The sequence below is a fragment of the Haliotis asinina genome, chromosome 8, assembly GCF_037392515.1.
Source record: "Haliotis asinina isolate JCU_RB_2024 chromosome 8, JCU_Hal_asi_v2, whole genome shotgun sequence".
Taxonomy (NCBI): Eukaryota; Metazoa; Mollusca; class Gastropoda; order Lepetellida; family Haliotidae; genus Haliotis; species Haliotis asinina.
Window position 1 is genome coordinate 15,369,184 of NC_090287.1, and position 17,226 is coordinate 15,386,409.

At 41.9% G+C, this 17,226-nt stretch overlaps 1 protein-coding gene across 2 annotated transcripts in view; it reads right to left on the bottom strand.

Moving 5' to 3' along the window:
- Nucleotides 1-17,226, bottom strand: part of LOC137293621 (elastase-like) — a 43,405-nt gene that overhangs the window by 5,760 nt on the left and 20,419 nt on the right. The window contains exon 1 of one of the 2 annotated variants that reach the window (XM_067824269.1): nucleotides 10,164-10,306. The exons of the other annotated variant lie outside the window; for it this stretch is intronic. Coding sequence (XP_067680370.1) covers nucleotides 10,164-10,209 — 46 coding nt within the window. The 5' untranslated portion in view covers nucleotides 10,210-10,306. Of the gene's footprint in view, nucleotides 1-10,163; nucleotides 10,307-17,226 lie in introns of those variants that run through there. 2 annotated transcript variants of the gene reach the window in all.

Consider the following 17,226-nt stretch of genomic DNA (forward strand, 5'->3'; position numbering starts at 1 on the left):
AACTACAATATTCTAATTAGTATTAATCATTTTACATCTTATCAAGACTTATTTGACGACTCACTTCATAATGCTTCAAACAAAATCTACAAACTCCATAACAATAACACGCCTGACCTTTAACCTGCATACTCTTTGAGATCGAAACTATCCAAGCGACACCAAAGGAAAAACGGAGAAAAAAGAACATCAAAATTATTATTCTAATGCCTTATAATAAAGCAAACGCCAAGATAATGAGGTTTAGGTGAAATGTTTGAAGCCCAAAATGGTGTCCTCTGCTGTTACAATGCTGGACTATTGTAAAACATTGCTATAAGTCGAACTCACTAACACTGAAGTTGGATTACATTAATATGAGTAATTTATATACTCTTTTAATGGAACAAATTGCACGTTTGTACCCTGTCTGTAGTAGAGTTATACTATGCTCGGCACAGCTCACGCAAGGCTAGAATACGTGACAGGTCTAGTTTACAAAGGTTTCAGATTCTGAAAATGAAGAATGTCTCAGGGTTCCGTTTCTTTGTATTTCATGAAAACAATTCAGGAAAGGAACGATTGTCCTCTTTAAAATATGTTCATCCCAGGAATTAGATATGTCTTCAAATCCGTTGTTTCAACATAGTGGGGCGGATTATACACTGTGCTTCAGCACATGACTCTCAAACATGGCCTCTCAGTGTGTTGTGTTGAAATCATAATGGGATGATGTACATCTGATGTTCAAAACTACTTAAACTGATTAAATAGAGACGTCATTTAGCTTCTAATTTCACTTATCAACAAGAAAAGTTGAATTAAGCTTTATATGCATTTTATCACGGAGAATAGATCACTGCTGTAGATCATCCATTACTATTAACCATTCATTTTTGTTTTAAAAGCGAAAATTTTAACCGAATTTGTCCTTCATTAGTGTTCAATGCCACTGGCACTATGCGTGATTGTGATGGTATCAGCTGATGGTACCTGTGAACATGAAAAAAATGACTAAAACAAAACCCCTTAACAAACAGAGCAGAATTTAGAGATAGAGTAACTCTATTCCATTGCACCCACTGACTTTCTCTCTCACACACACACACACACACACACACACATATATATATATATATATATATATATATATATATATATATATATATATATATATATATATATATATATAAAATATATATATATAATATAAAAGGAAAATATTATTACTATTTAATAAATCAATTTACATATATAATACACATTCATCACTGAACACTGTTGGATCATCTCAGTGATGCAGAGCTTCAGGAAATACATCAGTCCGCTTATAGGCAGAATCATAGCACCGAAACAGCTGTACTTAGTGTTGTCAACAATCTACTACTAAAGGCTGATGAAAGACACATCTCTTTGATTGCTCTATTGGATCTGAGTGCGGCATTTGATACGCTGGACCACTAAATTCTATTAAAACGCATGGAAATAACATTCGAGGTACGGTCTTAGCATGGTTTAAATCTTATGTCAGTGAACGTACACAGAGAGCTGAAATTGATTCTATGCAGTTCGACCCCAGTTCCCTCATGTATGGAGTTCCACAGGGCTCTGTCCTGGGACCAGTATTATTTACTTTATATGTTCAACCACTCTCAGAGGTCATCTCTTGCCATGATCGTGAATTGGAGAAATATGCAGACGACCCCGAACTGTCAAAAAGTAGTCTTCCACAGAACTTCGATGTGGTCAAACATGGCATCCAATCATGAAATTGAACACTGAAAAAACAGAACTTATGCCAGTTGGTGCACCTAACCGTCTAAAACTCATTAAAGATGAGTCATCTGTGGTAGGGGAGAGCCATATTCCCTTCCAACCTTGTGTGAAGTACTTAGGGGTGCACCTAGATCAATCACTAACTCTCCACAACCACATCACCAGTGTATCACGTGCTTGCTTCCTTGAGATGCGCCGACTTGCTTTCATTAGACCATATCTCACTGAAGATGCAGCAACCAGTCTTGTAAGTTGCTTTATCACTTCAAGGTTGGACTATTGGAATTCAGTTTTCTTTGGTCTCCCTCTTGACGAGATCGCTCGACTGAAACGAATGCAGCACAGTGCCGCTCGTCTCTTGATGAAGAGAAGGAAGCATGATCATGCAACTCCTATGCTGCAGCATCTGCATTGGCTGCCTATCGCATTTCGATGCAAATACAAGATTGCAATACTTGTGCTTCGCCATTTTGATGGTTCACGACCGCCATATCTGTCCAGAGACCTTTCTACATACAATGCTCCACGAACTCTCCGTTCTTCCAGTGAGAAACTGTAAAAAAGTCCTAAAATACAACTTAAAGTCAGCAGGACAGCGCTCTTTCAAACACAGTGCGCCCTCAGACTGGAATGCTCTTCCAAATGAACTGCGCAATTCCCCTTCTCTAAGTTCATTCAAGACTGGTTTGAAAACATTCTTATTTAAACAGGCTTTCCCTTAATGTGCACTTTTCCATCCAATTTTTGTACGAGAAATGCGCAAAGAGTCCTTTCGGAGATTAGCGCTATATAATTGCTATCCATTAATATTTATTATTATTAATTGCCCAGAACTACTAAACAAGGTTAACATAAACCTAAATATCGTGACGAGTTTGGTATTGGTGGCTGCACAATACGAACATATATCACACATCGGGGCTGCAATGGCGTTGTTTCTGTGTATCTATCGATGAAACTCTTAAAAGTCGAAGAGAACTCAATTTAATTACTTCTGATTCTGATCTCGCCTCACTTGCCGTAACAGACTCATGTCGGAATCACTTCGCTTGAATCGAGCACAAAGCATATCCGTAATCTAAACAAATCTCTACTTGCTCGGAAATGGCGATAACACCAGGTGTTCGGGGAAGGGTGAACATATTCTGCCCCATTGGTGGTCTACGTTACAAACACATGCACAGTCAAGCGAATTGTTCACCTCAATAACATACATGTCTGAATACGGAATTGCTTCGGACAACATTTTGTCACAAATGCATCAGAGTTCGAAATGCCCTCCACGTGTATTAAGTGTAAAGTTTTATTACAGGGTCTGGAACACGTGCTGCTTTACTCCAAATACAGTCAACACGGTCAATGTTGGAGGCTGTTTTATCTTCCTATATGCGAAACAACTAATTACATCGAGATAATGTATATGTCTGTCAAGTGTAAATAAATAACTTGAAACGTCGTTTCAGCTCTCCGGGTTCATTTCGTGAACGCAGATTGCACTTCGGACTTCAGATTGTCACCACATGGAGGAACTGTTCTGAAGGTCAGAGACTGTCGTTGCCGTAAGCCTTCATCTCGGCTACATCTAGGCGTGAGTCATATGGCCTTGACCTCGATTTATAGAACGATTCCATAACTGTCGTAATATTTGCCTGCTTGTTATTTTACGCTGCTCTCAGCAATATTCAAGTTATATGGCGGCGGTCTGTAAGTAATCGAGTTTCGACTAGACAAAACAGTGATCAACAACATGAACATCTATGTATTTGTGATACGATGACATGTGTCAACCAAGTCAGCGAGCCTGACCATCCAATCCCTCTAGTAGCCTTTTACGTCAAGCAGTGGTTACAGAAGACCAGTTCTAACCCGGATCTCCACCTGCCCTGAAAAACTAAACTACACTAACGAAGTTACAGAACATTAGATATGACCGTGTGACAATTTGTCGTAAACAAATGGGTATTGCAGCTCACAACCTTTAATTTGTGCATGTTTTCTAACTGTTTTGAGTCGAAAGAAGACCGTAAGATTAATCTTAAGGTTAATATTTTTGAATGGTTTCCAATGCAGGTACACCATAGGCGAATGACGTCAGTATCCAGCAGTTATGGTAGATCCTGTGGGCACTGCGTTCTTGACCAACTCGTGTTATTCCGGGACAAGCCGAATAGGTGGTGGGAGTTACGGAAAGGAGCGACTGGTGAAGAATGAGGGCAATGATGTGGTTGCCGGGGTCGTTGGCATGTACGTGGGTATCTATACTGCTACAGAACAAACTTTAGCTGCAGATGACACCCATGTATGTGAGACCCCTTCAGCTGTTAATGCACTTTCAAATATTTCAGATAAGTGTGTGATTATGTGAGGCGTAGACTTCACTGCATTAGGTAGATCTGGGCGATAAAAAGGTCATTTAAGAAAACATACAACTAAATAGATAACACCCTCTGGTTTGTTGCACATCGTAGCTTTCTGCACCATTATCGTGCAGAAGCGACGACAACCAGGCAATTTGCTGGTGTACCACGAAAAACTATGCAAGAAAAACTTAGAATCGAATAAACAAATATTCTGTTAATTCTAAAACACAATCTTGATAAAACCACAACAGACACCACATGCCATCCTTGGCACCGCATCCTTGTAATCAATGACGTAATGACACTGCTACGGACAGGACTGTCATTGGAAATTCAGCTATTATTCACCATTAACTCCCCATATTGCGTTGCTAATGCTCAAGATATTGGTACGGTTGTACTGTTGAGTACGTCAAAGATTACGCTTACTCCGAAATAAAATTTATACTTGGCAGCTATTCAAAATGACTTCTAAATACAACATCGGTCATTCACTTAGTTTGTTATCCTTCAGTAAATCAGAGCACATTTGATTTGAGTTTTTACAATTTCGAGTAAATCAGAGCACATGTAATTTGAGTTTTTGTGTTTCTGTTACAAACAGGACATCTTGATTTCGACATTGAAAGATTAACTCTCGCGTGTAAGTAATAGAGCGTCCGTTGTTAATTTTGTGTTTCTCATCTCCCGCCGCCCACGGAGATGTTCCTTCAGTTTTGGAAATAGGTGAAAGTCGCTTGGGGCCAGGTCAGGTGAGGATGTGGAAGTTCTTCGAAGCCACATTGATGTACTGCAGACTTTGCCAATCGAGGGGTGTGAGAGGAAGCATTGTCATGTAAAATCAAAACTCCAGTCCTCAACATCTCCCACGTTGTACTCGCATGTTTTACTCATTTTTATTATCAAAATGACTTCCATTGCAAATTTTGATAAACTTGATGTCTATGCGATTGCCATACACGTAGATTATAAAGTTGCAAGATGATATCATGAGTAAATTCGAAATATTATTGTCTTTGATACCACAAACTAAAACTATAATTACCATTTTATCTTATCATAACACATATCATTGCAAAGACTCTGTGACAAATCGCAGACTCTCAGAAATCACAAAGTTTCTGTCGCAAAAAATCGCAAACACTCCACCCTCACGGTAACCAAGCTCCCTACCAGTGAACATACACACTGATAAGAAATTTAGAGGGAAACTATATTGTCCTTGTCGGTGCATTTGGTGGGTGTATGTTCACATTCGAATACTGGATAGTATATATTATCATTATTGTCATTATAATATAATTTTTTTTGCCTTTTTAAATTTCCCCCCGTCCGCCCGCACCATTCTTGGAATAGTCAGGCGATGAGAAACACAGAAGTAACTACGGACGGCCTAAGTTACAGGGTAGTTAATTATGTCATAATGTCCCAGCTGTATTTTGTCGTGAGAACTTCACGAGGCATCGTTCGTTTGTTTTCCAGATGAGATATTGGTCTATGGCCAAGTTAGCTATCAAACATGAAAATAACATAAGCTACATAAGATGCCAGCACCATCATGTTATTAAAGCTAATTATGTTCAAAGCCGCGGTATGGCAAATGTAACCCTGCGTTGCGTTCGTTTAGCGTCAGTTGTACAAGTGGTGGTGCTACTGATAGGCAGGCCATTCACTAGAAGTCATGAATGCTTTTCAAGAGCCAGTAATAAGAATTTCGCTGCCATTTTGTCAGTTTGATGATGAAATCTGGTTCGGTGGATAATCCAGACTTGTCTGAAATATTTACCTCAGAGTAAAACATCCAGTCGTAGTGTCCCATGTTTGATTCCGCACGGATGGAAAGCATGAAGTAAATCGGGATACCCTGACACCATATTGGTAAGCGTTTCATAGCACCCTATCTAGCAACCACTGGTTAACCTTATCACAACCTGTCGGATACAGTTGGAATATTTTCGACTGTTAATTTAAGCAACACTCACTCACTCACTCACTCAGGGACGAGGACGGAGAACAACAAACAATCCCCTACACTGATGGTCTCTTCGACATTTGTAGGACTTGGTAAACAAAGGGCGTTGTTCCGATACGGCAAATGAAAGCTAATCAAGGAAACGTGGACATTCAGACTACAATAGCTGATAGATTCCAGACTCCGCGAGCCCCACGTGTTGTCAGACTTTACGGGAATTCCAAGTTGGATCGCGCCGACCACAGCAGCTGTACGACTGGGCATGTCGCAGTTTCCATTTCAGTGTCTGGCAATGGCTGGATGAGAGTAAATGTTTATTGCTATAAACTTAAATTTCCTGTCTTATTTACAGCCCGCCTGGACCCCGAGTGAGGTGTCTCTACCAAGTAACAGCTTGCAGAGGTAGTCCGACATTTCTTTTTTTCACTGACGGAAATGCCGATGCACATGCTGAGGTTGCAAGCTTTGTCATGAGTAAGCACTTGGAAATGCTGATAACGGATTCTTGCGGTCTCCGGTATATTTATTCCGTTTGATATTTCTGCATGCAGCTAAATTAGGAAATACCTTGAATAAATGGTGCCGATCTGAAAAATGAACATAAAATGCGACAAAGGTTCTATTCGGGACGTTAAGACTATGCAACTGCCCCAGGTTTGCCGTTGTTTCATTACGGTTACAAAACCCAAAGCCTTAATAAAACTGTCAAATGTTAAATGGTACATGGAAAACAAGTTGGATGCATCAGAAGAAAATCTGATGCCCGATACACTTCCCTATTTCCTTTTACATCATCCGTCTATTTTTGTAAGTAATACTTGACGTGCCTTTGCAAGTGTTAGTTTGCACTCGTTTCGCAAACACTTCGTATCACCACTATTTGACGGAGATTAATAATCACGTGCCTGTGTTGTGGTCAGAATTATAAAATGAGCACCGCTTTTAAGGGCTATTCGTAGTGTGTGACTGTTCATCAGCCGGACTGGGGTATTGGTAAGTTTTGGCACCACATTGGCCAGGCGGGGAATTGAGATTTTATGCAGCCCATTGGCCGTACCCATTTGTAGTTAAGGCTGGCCTATGAGTTAACACAACTTCACACGACAATAACATCCCATTTATGACAGGAAATGTATCGAGTGCAACGGATCAACGGATGTGTTGTTCCTAGTAATCTTTTTAACCAACTCAACACCCTGAATGGGGGGGGGGGGGGGGGGGGAGTATTCATACAACTTGCGAGTTGTCACACAGCCTCATCCTCACACAACAGGTGGATGAACTGGGACACACAGTCCAAGCATTTTGTCCAATGATACTACCCGTTTCTATACCCCCAACTATATACCCGTTTCTATAACCCCAACTGTATACCCGTTTCTATAACCCCAACTATAGGTGTGAGCAGGTGTCTGTGTGTTCACCATCTTTCTCACCTACCCCGGACGGGTGGGTTCCTTTACCCCACGATTATAGACCACGTTATTATTTATAACCAGGTCAATTATTCAAATATTAACCTCACTCCATTCATACACTATTACACCCGTACGTAGAACTGCACCTTAACATTTCACCACAAAACACTATAAAAGCGAAGAATCTGAGTTATTCAACGTTCAAAAGAGGCAGGACCAATTTTGCGAACACCCATGGTTTAGTCACAATCCCAAGCTTTAAAATAAGGATTAATATAACAGGTATGGTTGCGTGAATTATCATTTTTATGATGACGGGATTATGGAGGCGTTAACACATATTATGATAGCACATTCTAAAGAATGATTCGCTTTCGTGAGCTTAACGAAAAACATTTTACTGACACTAAAGATAGTCAAGCTCGGCTGGTTAAAGAAAGTTTTGCGTTTTGAATTACTTCAAGGACAAGACGTATCCTAAGCCGTAATGACATACCCCACAGTGATACATGAGCACTTCAATGTTTGACGGATACCTCCAGTAAATGATTGTTCTCCATCCTGAGTAGGAGATGTTACAAGTTAACATGACAAGTCTACAATACGGTCATGTTGGACGTGAGTGGTGGGTCTTACAGACGTCAGGAGAAAGGACGGTTTATGTTTTACGCCTGGTTTACTGTTTCCTAGACAGGTTGAAGAGAACTGAGACGAGCCAAACATCGTACAGGTAGTGGATGGAGTGTCTTTGGAAGATTGGCTAGATCTCCTGTCGATGCATACTGAAAGATGTTAATAACAGTTTTGTAACAAACATGCATAGCAAGGATTAAGGATCTCTGGTTTAAAAAACGTATTTTAATTGTCTTTTGGTATTGTGACATTAGTAAGTGATTGTTTTCATAATCGTGAATAATATTCATAATCATTTTGACATTACAAAGTACATCGCTAAAAATAAATGCTGCATAAACGGAATTTGTACAGAGATAGGGCTATGTACGATGAGATATTCAAATTAACAAAATTTGTTCTTGTTTCCGACTTGTGATGTTCCTGCGCAAATATGAAATCTTCTAGGGGCATACGAGTAACTTTTCGGTTTGGGAATAACAAGAACTGTCCATTGTAAGGACATTGAGATGCTCTAGAACACTTGTTTCTGACATAAACGACTTCTTCCACCCACGCTACCACTCTCTTGGCTAAGAGAGTGTAAATTTAACCAATGAGATTTTAATTTTGAATGTACAGCAAAATGAATATACAAAAACAAAACAGACATAAATAGTGTCAGATACCGAGACACCATAGAACATGTAATGGTTGAAACATACTTGTACCCGTAAACGACCTGTCTGAGCTGAATTGTATTCTGCAAAGAATCGTTTTTAACTAAAAGAAAGGGGGCAAAATGAGACAGCAATGTTGTTGGGTGCTCAGCGAGTCGCCAAACCCGGTTTGAAACATTAATATAGTGCAAGTTATTTAGATTTGGCAACATGGCTTGTCTCGTTCATTCCCCTTGAATAAAAAGGAAAGTGTGAGTTAGCATCGCCGTCAAAACTTACTTTCCTGGAGGATAATAAGAGCATCCCCTTAATTATCTGAACCCGACCTATGTGCCCGACAGGCTAATGCAGCACCCACCGACCCATCACTATCTCTTCTTATCGGTGCATATTCCATATTAGCATTTCAAAAATTCAAAAATTCCCTAAGGTTGAAACGTGTTGTGATGTCTGATGATAACTTTTAAACAGTGCCATGCATGTAAACGTTTTTAGAATCATGTATTTAGTTAAAATACTTTTGCCTTGGGTAGATAAATGTACATTTCCATAGTATATAAAGCGGTTTAGGGCATGCATACTAAACAAGTTTAACCAAGTTAAAAAAGTCATTGTTACTTTCCACAAAAAATATACATTGCTTACTGGAGCACATGTGATCACATGCAGCCGGATATCGCTATTATAAGTGAAGTAGGTTAGACAAGGATGGGCACCGTGACGCATCGAGTCATTCTAAAATCACCTGCCTAGAAATCCAGGCTCACAAAAGGTTGACAAATAACATGTCTCTGCATAAGACTTTGTTCTTTTGATAAGTAACGTTGTGTGCAGACGAGGATGAAAGTATGTCGCGTCTCCTGGACACACGTTAGCTCATCCTGTATGTTTACACTTTGTTGCTGAAAGTGGCCGTGATAAGCTCCACATCACGATTTCCCCGGGGTGGAGATCACCGTCAAGGTACTGGGCGGGGTGACATGTGGATAGTTGGCTTTCATGTCAAACTGTCGGGTTTAGCTCGCGTTTTATTTTTACAAAGAAAAGATTCGTTTATTTCTTCTAATATTTTCAGTTACATACTCAGTCTATATGTACAAATTGTAGTTATTACAAATTATTGGTACAACTTCGTAATTAAACGGCGAAGGCATCAGTAAAACAGTATGAAGAAATGTTTTATTTAAACGGTTTATTGCTCATTTTTCGTCAAATTCAAAACTTAATCTTTAAATGGAACGCAGTAGAGCTATGTCTATGTAAAATATATGCAAAATAAATTAAACATATCACATCATACAGCGAAATATCTAGGCAAATGCAAAAACAAATTCTCTGCTTCCAGAAAAGTATACGGAGCACTCACCTGCTGTGTAGAGGAACAAAGCGGCCCTGAGCCGGGCTTTCCCCATACTCGTCGACACAGAGCGCCAGCAGCATCTAGATCACTATGAGTCGCGGTTCCATAATATTGTTCATATGCGCGCGAGATCTAATTGGCTCCGATGGTTTCATAATACGCTAATGTCCATTTGACATGTCTCTGAGACGTTTTGCTTGTGAATAGTAGCGAGCGACGTCACACCCCTTTTGACTGTTGTACTCCAGTTGCGTGTGCGTTTCTCAGAATGGTTAAACGTGCTTGGCGGAGCGTTTGATAAATGCGATCTGTAAGTACATCGACGGGTAGGCGAGGCGGCGCGTTGCTTGAAGTGGTTGTGTTAAATGCACAATGTAGGTATTGCCTAGCAATACGGTTATGTTATTTTTATGTATATAATGAACCATTGGTTTTTTAACATGTTACATGACATTAGCAATAAATCCCTTTGGTGTAGGATTTAACAAACACCTTCCTCCGAATCTTTGTAGGAAGACCGCGCACAACCTGGATTTTAATGTCAACGCACAATGACCAATCATATACTACCGACCGAAAATAAGGGAACCAAGAAATTGAATGTAGATGACTTTGACTGTGACAGGGTCCGTTATCGTGGCGAATCTCCCAAACGCAACATCCAATGACAATGGAATTTCGCATAATGCATGCCCAGCACGTGCATACAGAAGTTAACTCCTGTAAATGTACTGGAGAAGTCGCAATCACTAATGCAATAGAGATTGACACTTACTGACAGAAATGCCTCCGAGGCAGTATCTCGGTGAAGCAACAAAATGGAGAATTGTGGGGATGATAGAGGGGGGGACATCATTATGTGAATTTGCCCGGCAGATAGGTAAATCAAAAAGTGTAATTTCACGCCTGTGGGATAAGTACCGTCAAACGGGTAGGGTTGCAACGAGACCTGGGCGTGGTAGACCAAAATCAACGACACCACGACAGGATCGTCTCATTACGTTAATTGCTCTACGCGATAGGTTTAAATCGGACCCTGCCATCAATAGAGAATTCCGCACACTCACTGGAAGACGCGTTTCAACCTCAACCGTTAAAAACCGACTCTATCAAGCTCGTCTGAAAGCAAGACAGCCTTTTAAGGGTGTCACCCTTTCAGTTCACCATAAGCGCTAAAGATTGGCATGGGCTAGGCAGCATCAGGGACGGGCTATGCGCCTTTGGCGTTACACCATGTTCTCTGATGAGTCAAGGTTTTGCCTACGATTCACAGATGGCAGAAAACGTTGTTGGCGTCGGAGCGGGGAGCGATATGCCAGAGCAGCAATTCTTGACCATGATCGATATGGAAGTGGTAGTGTCATGGTGTGGGGTGGGATTACACATGACAGGCGATCAGATTTGGTCATCATTAACGGAGCCATGACTGGTCAGCGATACGTTGACCAAATATTGCGTCCTGTTGTGGCTCCATTGGCTAGAGTTATCGGCCGAAATTTTGTATTCCAAGATGATAATGCCAGACCACATCGGGCCCGAATTGTCTCCGCTTATCTCCGACAAGAAGGTATCCAGACATTGGACAGGCCCTCTAAGTCCCCAGACCTGTCCCCAATTGAACATCTCTGGGACGTTCTTGGTCGAAAGGTGTACGCCAGGGCCCAGCTTGGTGCAGCTCTCCAAAAGGAATGGCGGGCAATACCACGGGCAACCATCCGGAAATTGATTAACAGCATGCCATCAAGGTGCCGTGAATGTGTTGCCCAACATGGTGGATTCACCAGATATTGAACTTGACGTCTAAAATTGATTTAGTGGATACTTCAAGCAGTTTCAAATTCGCTATTATTTCATTAGTTCCCTTATTTCTTGTCGGTAGTATAATATGCTACAAGCAAAAAATATGGGAACACCGTAAAATTTGATAGCCCACACATAAACGTAAACGTGCTGAGGCAAATTTATATTCTAGGGTAAGTGCAGCTTTTTGTGTGCTTAATGAACACTTTTGACGACATGTTAGAACATACAGTGAAGCAAATGTTTCCATATTCATTGAATTTGAGAGAAATGAAACATCGCCAATAACAGCAAAAAACAAGGGTGCTGAACTTCAACAGCACCATGTTAGATTCAACCACCCAGGCACAACAGTCTAGTGCATGTGGAGCACAGGCTTCCTATGCAGCTTGTAGCAGCTGGAGATTTGACAGGTGTGAATCGGTTCCGAAGGGCTTGGAGCATATCGGTCATCTGGCCTATATGTTTGGGTTTTTTTCTGGGTCTTCCAGAAAGAGGTCTGTCCTATACTCTACCAGTGGCCTGGAACCTGTCCCTGAGTCTGTGAATGACAGGGAGACACCTGAAGACGGCGAAAAACACTTCTTGTGAATTCACCATCCTGTAACCACAGGCACACTGTAGCGCAAATGGGGTTGCGCAGCATAGAGAGTATGACAAGTCTTCTTATATACTTTCCTCGCTTCGGATCGAAAAATATTTTTCATGTCAAAATAAAATATCACCACCACCAAAAGTACACTTCCATTTCCTCACTTGGTTGTGCTCTCATATTTCTTACCCGATGTTTACTAACGTGAAATATGTTTTATTCAACATTCGAAGCGCCGCTCGTGGTATTCAGATCGTTCTTCACCTCCATTACCCCTACCAGCTTCCGGTTGAACGGAGTGACGAAACAAGAATAAGTAGAAATTAGAAAGACAAACCACATTGGAGTTTATTTGCTTTATCTGTCGTCGCTATTGGTAGAAAGTTCGTAACATTTATTCTACATAAAAACACAACTGGCGCAATGGGCGAATGAAGCAGGGGAGGTAACTTTAAGTATACCATGTAGAATAATATCCTCCTGTTCCTTCACTCTGTTGAACCAGAAGCTGGAAGGGGGAATGGAGGCGAAGAACGGTCTGATTCACCACGAGTTGCGCTTAAAATGTTGAATAAAAATATTTCACGTGAGTAATTGTTCAACTTAGGGTTGGAAATGTGAGAGCACAACCCCAGTGAAGAAATGGGTGTATACTTTTGATGGTGGCAATATTTTATTTTGACAAGAAAAATATTTTTCGAACCGAAGCGAGGAAAGCACGTTGCTGGCACGTAAGAGGACTGGTCATTTTCTCTATGATGCGCAGTCCATTTGCGCTACAGTTTGCCTGTGTTGTAAGCATACAATGGCCCTGCTTCTGTCGTGTGTAATGTCTCGACCGCGCCTTGGAAGGGATTACAACGTGTTGGCATGTTCTGTACCTCAAGTTCATCCCACAGATGCTCGGTCGGAGATCAGATGAGACGATTTGGAAAGCCAGCTAAGGCACCTGTTACATGAAGCGTGTGGGGTCGGGGGTTGGGTTGAAACAGCTTCCCCTGGCGGTTAGAAAATGAGAGAAAATGAGTTCGCAGGATTTGGTCGATGCCGCGATGTGTTGTAAGATTGCCTTGAAGCACTGCTAGCTCTGATTTATCCGTGTAGGACATGCCTCACCACGAATGACGCTTAGACGCTTACTCCATCCCGTCGAACGCTGTTCGTTGCAAAACATTAGTGTCGACGTCGATAGACACGTTGTAGCGACGTCGCCCATGTCACATCACTGAAGCAAACGCGTTCCCTGTGTTGTAGTCGTGTCCAGACAGGTCCAACTTTTGGTCGATATGCTCGAAGTCCCACTTCACACTGAAGATTTCTGATGGTTGGTGGGAAATGTTTAGAAGACCAGGCACCTGTCCTGCAATATCTATTGCTGTAGCAAATCAGTGACACAGGTGCAAACCCAGGTGAATAGGTCCTGAGCAGGAGTGGTCAGTCTTGGTTTTGATCTCTTATGGATCACTTGGGGTCGAATTGAAACGGGTATGCCGATGCCATAATTGAGATATGCTGTGATGGACGCTGAAGTGTCTTGCAACTGGCAGACTTGGACACCTGCTTTCAAACGTCCAGTGGCGATATTTCAGTAAGTTTGCACCTTCGTTTACGTCATAAATTTCATAATGAAGGGACCATTGTTTGGCCTTTTCACAGTTCTACTCATGTTTCCTACACATTTCGTGGAAGACGTTTTCTACCTGCACTTTTCATGCATCGTTTTCATTTTACACCTCAAACGTTTACACACACTGTTTGGGATGCGTTTGCACACAATACGCAATACCCACGACATGATTAACGGGAGTCAAATATAGGATTTGTCTTAATAACGATTGTTGTCCAAATCTATCTACATACAATTCTTAAAATGTTTGTGCGTTTCTTGTTTTGAAGAGTATATGTTATGTACTCAGAGCCAGCATGAGCTGCGACAGATTTTTAAATCAGTTGATGGTTTTAAATGTTTAATCCATTAATTACACTCTTCACACGCATGTTTAACAAGGAATTATATAATTACTCCTCGTTTCAGAAACACACAGCAACGCATTTCATGCATCATGTGTAATAACAAACAGCTTGTAATAAAATATGACGGATAATTACGGCATTCTGGACCACTTCACGCGAAATTATATTTTGATTTCAAACCACAAGACTTTTACCACAGCTAATTTACATTCGGCTTCAAAAAACAAACATTCCCTCTCCCTTTCACCGGATACAGGTACAGGTACATGCCAAAAGTTTCTTCTGTGCCTTGAGTCAGTAAGCATGTTTAGTTTTACGCCACACTCAGCAGTATTCAAGCTATATGGCGGTGGTCTGGACCAGTCAATCCAGTGATCAACAGCATGACCACTGTCCAGAGCATGCATTAATCCATATATTTCAAATGTTTGATGCTAGGTATTAAATAAACGGTTCCTGTCGGAAATGTGTATTGGACGTGTGTTAGTTTGTTGTGCGCTCAGCATTATTCCAGTTACACGCTATGAGAATTCATTGATGTGTGTCAACCAAGCCAGCGAGTATGACCACCCGATCCCGACCACCCGTTACGACAATCATGGATTGCTAAAGATCAGTTCTACCCGGATCAACGCGGGTTAGTCGGACGTGTGAGTGAGTTTGGAAGTGTTTCATCATTCACAGATCTTCACGGGTTAGTCGGACGTTTGAGAGAGTTTGGAAGTGTTTCATCATTCACAGATCTTCATGGGTTAGTCGGACGTGTGAGTGAGTTTGGAAGTGTTTCATCATTCACAGATCTTCACAGGTTAGGTGGACGTGTGAGAGAGTTTGGAAGTGTTTCATCATTGAGAGATCGTCACGGGTTGGTCGGACGTGTGAGAGAGTTTGGAAGTGTTTCATCATTCCCAGATCGTCACGGGTTAGTCGAACGTGTGAGAGAGTTTGGAAGTGTTTCATCATTCCCAGATCGTCACGGGTTGGTCGGACGTGTGAGAGAGTTTGGAAGTGTTTCATCATTCCCAGATCGTCACGGGTTAGTCGAACGTGTGAGAGAGTTTGGAAGTGTTTCATCATTCCCAGATCGTCACGGGTTGGTCGGCCGTGTGAGAGAGTTTGGAAGTGTTTCATCATTCACAGATCTTTACGGGTTAGTCGGACGTGTGAGAGAGTTTGGAAGTGTTTCATCATTCACAGATCTTCACGGGTTGGTCGGACGTGTGAGAGAGTTTGGAAGTGTTTCATCATTCCCAGATCTTCACGGGTTAGTCGGACGTGTGAGAGAGTTTGGAAGTGTTTCATCATTCACAGATCTTCACGGGTTAGTCGGACGTGTGAGAGAGTTTGGAAGTGTTTCATCATTCCCAGATCGTCACGGGTTAGTCGGACGTGTGAGAGAGTTTGGAAGTGTTTCATCATTCCCAGATCGTCACGGGTTAGTCGGACGTGTGAGAGAGTTTGGACGTGTTTCATCATTCACAGATCGTCACGGGTTAGTCGAACGTGTGAGAGAGTTTGGAAGTGTTTCATCATTCCCAGATCGTCACGGGTTAGTCGGACGTGTGAGAGAGTTTGGACGTATTTCATCATTCCCAGATCGTCACGGGTTGGTCGGCCGTGTGAGAGAGTTTGGAAGTGTTTCATCATTCACAGATCTTTACGGGTTAGTCGGACGTGTGAGAGAGTTTGGAAGTGTTTCATCATTCACAGATCTTCACGGGTTGGTCGGACGTGTGAGAGAGTTTGGAAGTGTTTCATCATTCCCAGATCTTCACGGGTTAGTCGGACGTGTGAGAGAGTTTGGAAGTGTTTCATCATTCACAGATCTTCACGGGTTAGTCGGACGTGTGAGAGAGTTTGGAAGTGTTTCATCATTCCCAGATCGTCACGGGTTAGTCGGACGTGTGAGAGAGTTTGGAAGTGTTTCATCATTCCCAGATCGTCACGGGTTAGTCGGACGTGTGAGAGAGTTTGGACGTGTTTCATCATTCACAGATCGTCACGGGTTAGTCGAACGTGTGAGAGAGTTTGGAAGTGTTTCATCATTCCCAGATCGTCACGGGTTAGTCGGACGTGTGAGAGAGTTTGGACGTATTTCATCATTCCCAGATCGTCACGGGTTAGTCGAACGTGTGAGAGAGTTTGGAAGTGTTTCATCATTCCCAGATCGTCACGGGTTAGTCGGACGTGTGAGAGAGTTTGGAAGTGTTTCATCATTCACAGATCGTCACGGGTTAGTCGGACGCGTGAGAGAGTTTGGAAGTGTTTCATCATTCACAGATCTTCACGGGTTAGTCGGACGTGTGAGAGAGTTTGGAAGTGTTTCATCATTCACAGATCGTCACGGGTTAGTCGAACGTGTGAGAGAGTTTGGAAGTGTTTCATCATTCACAGATCGTCACGGGTTAGTCGGACGTGTGAGAGAGTTTGGAAGTGTTTCATCATTCACAGATCTTCACGGGTTAGTCGGACGTGTGAGAGAGTTTGGAAGTGTTTCATCATTCCCAGATCGTCACGGGTTAGTCGAACGTGTGAGAGAGTTTGGAAGTGTTTCATCATTCCCAGATCGTCACGGGTTAGTCGGACGTGTGAGAGAGTTTGGAAGTGTTTCATCATTCACAGATCTTCACGGGTTAGTCGGACGTGTGAGAGAGTTTGGAAGTGTTTCATCATTCCCAGATCGTCACGGGTTAGTCGAACGTG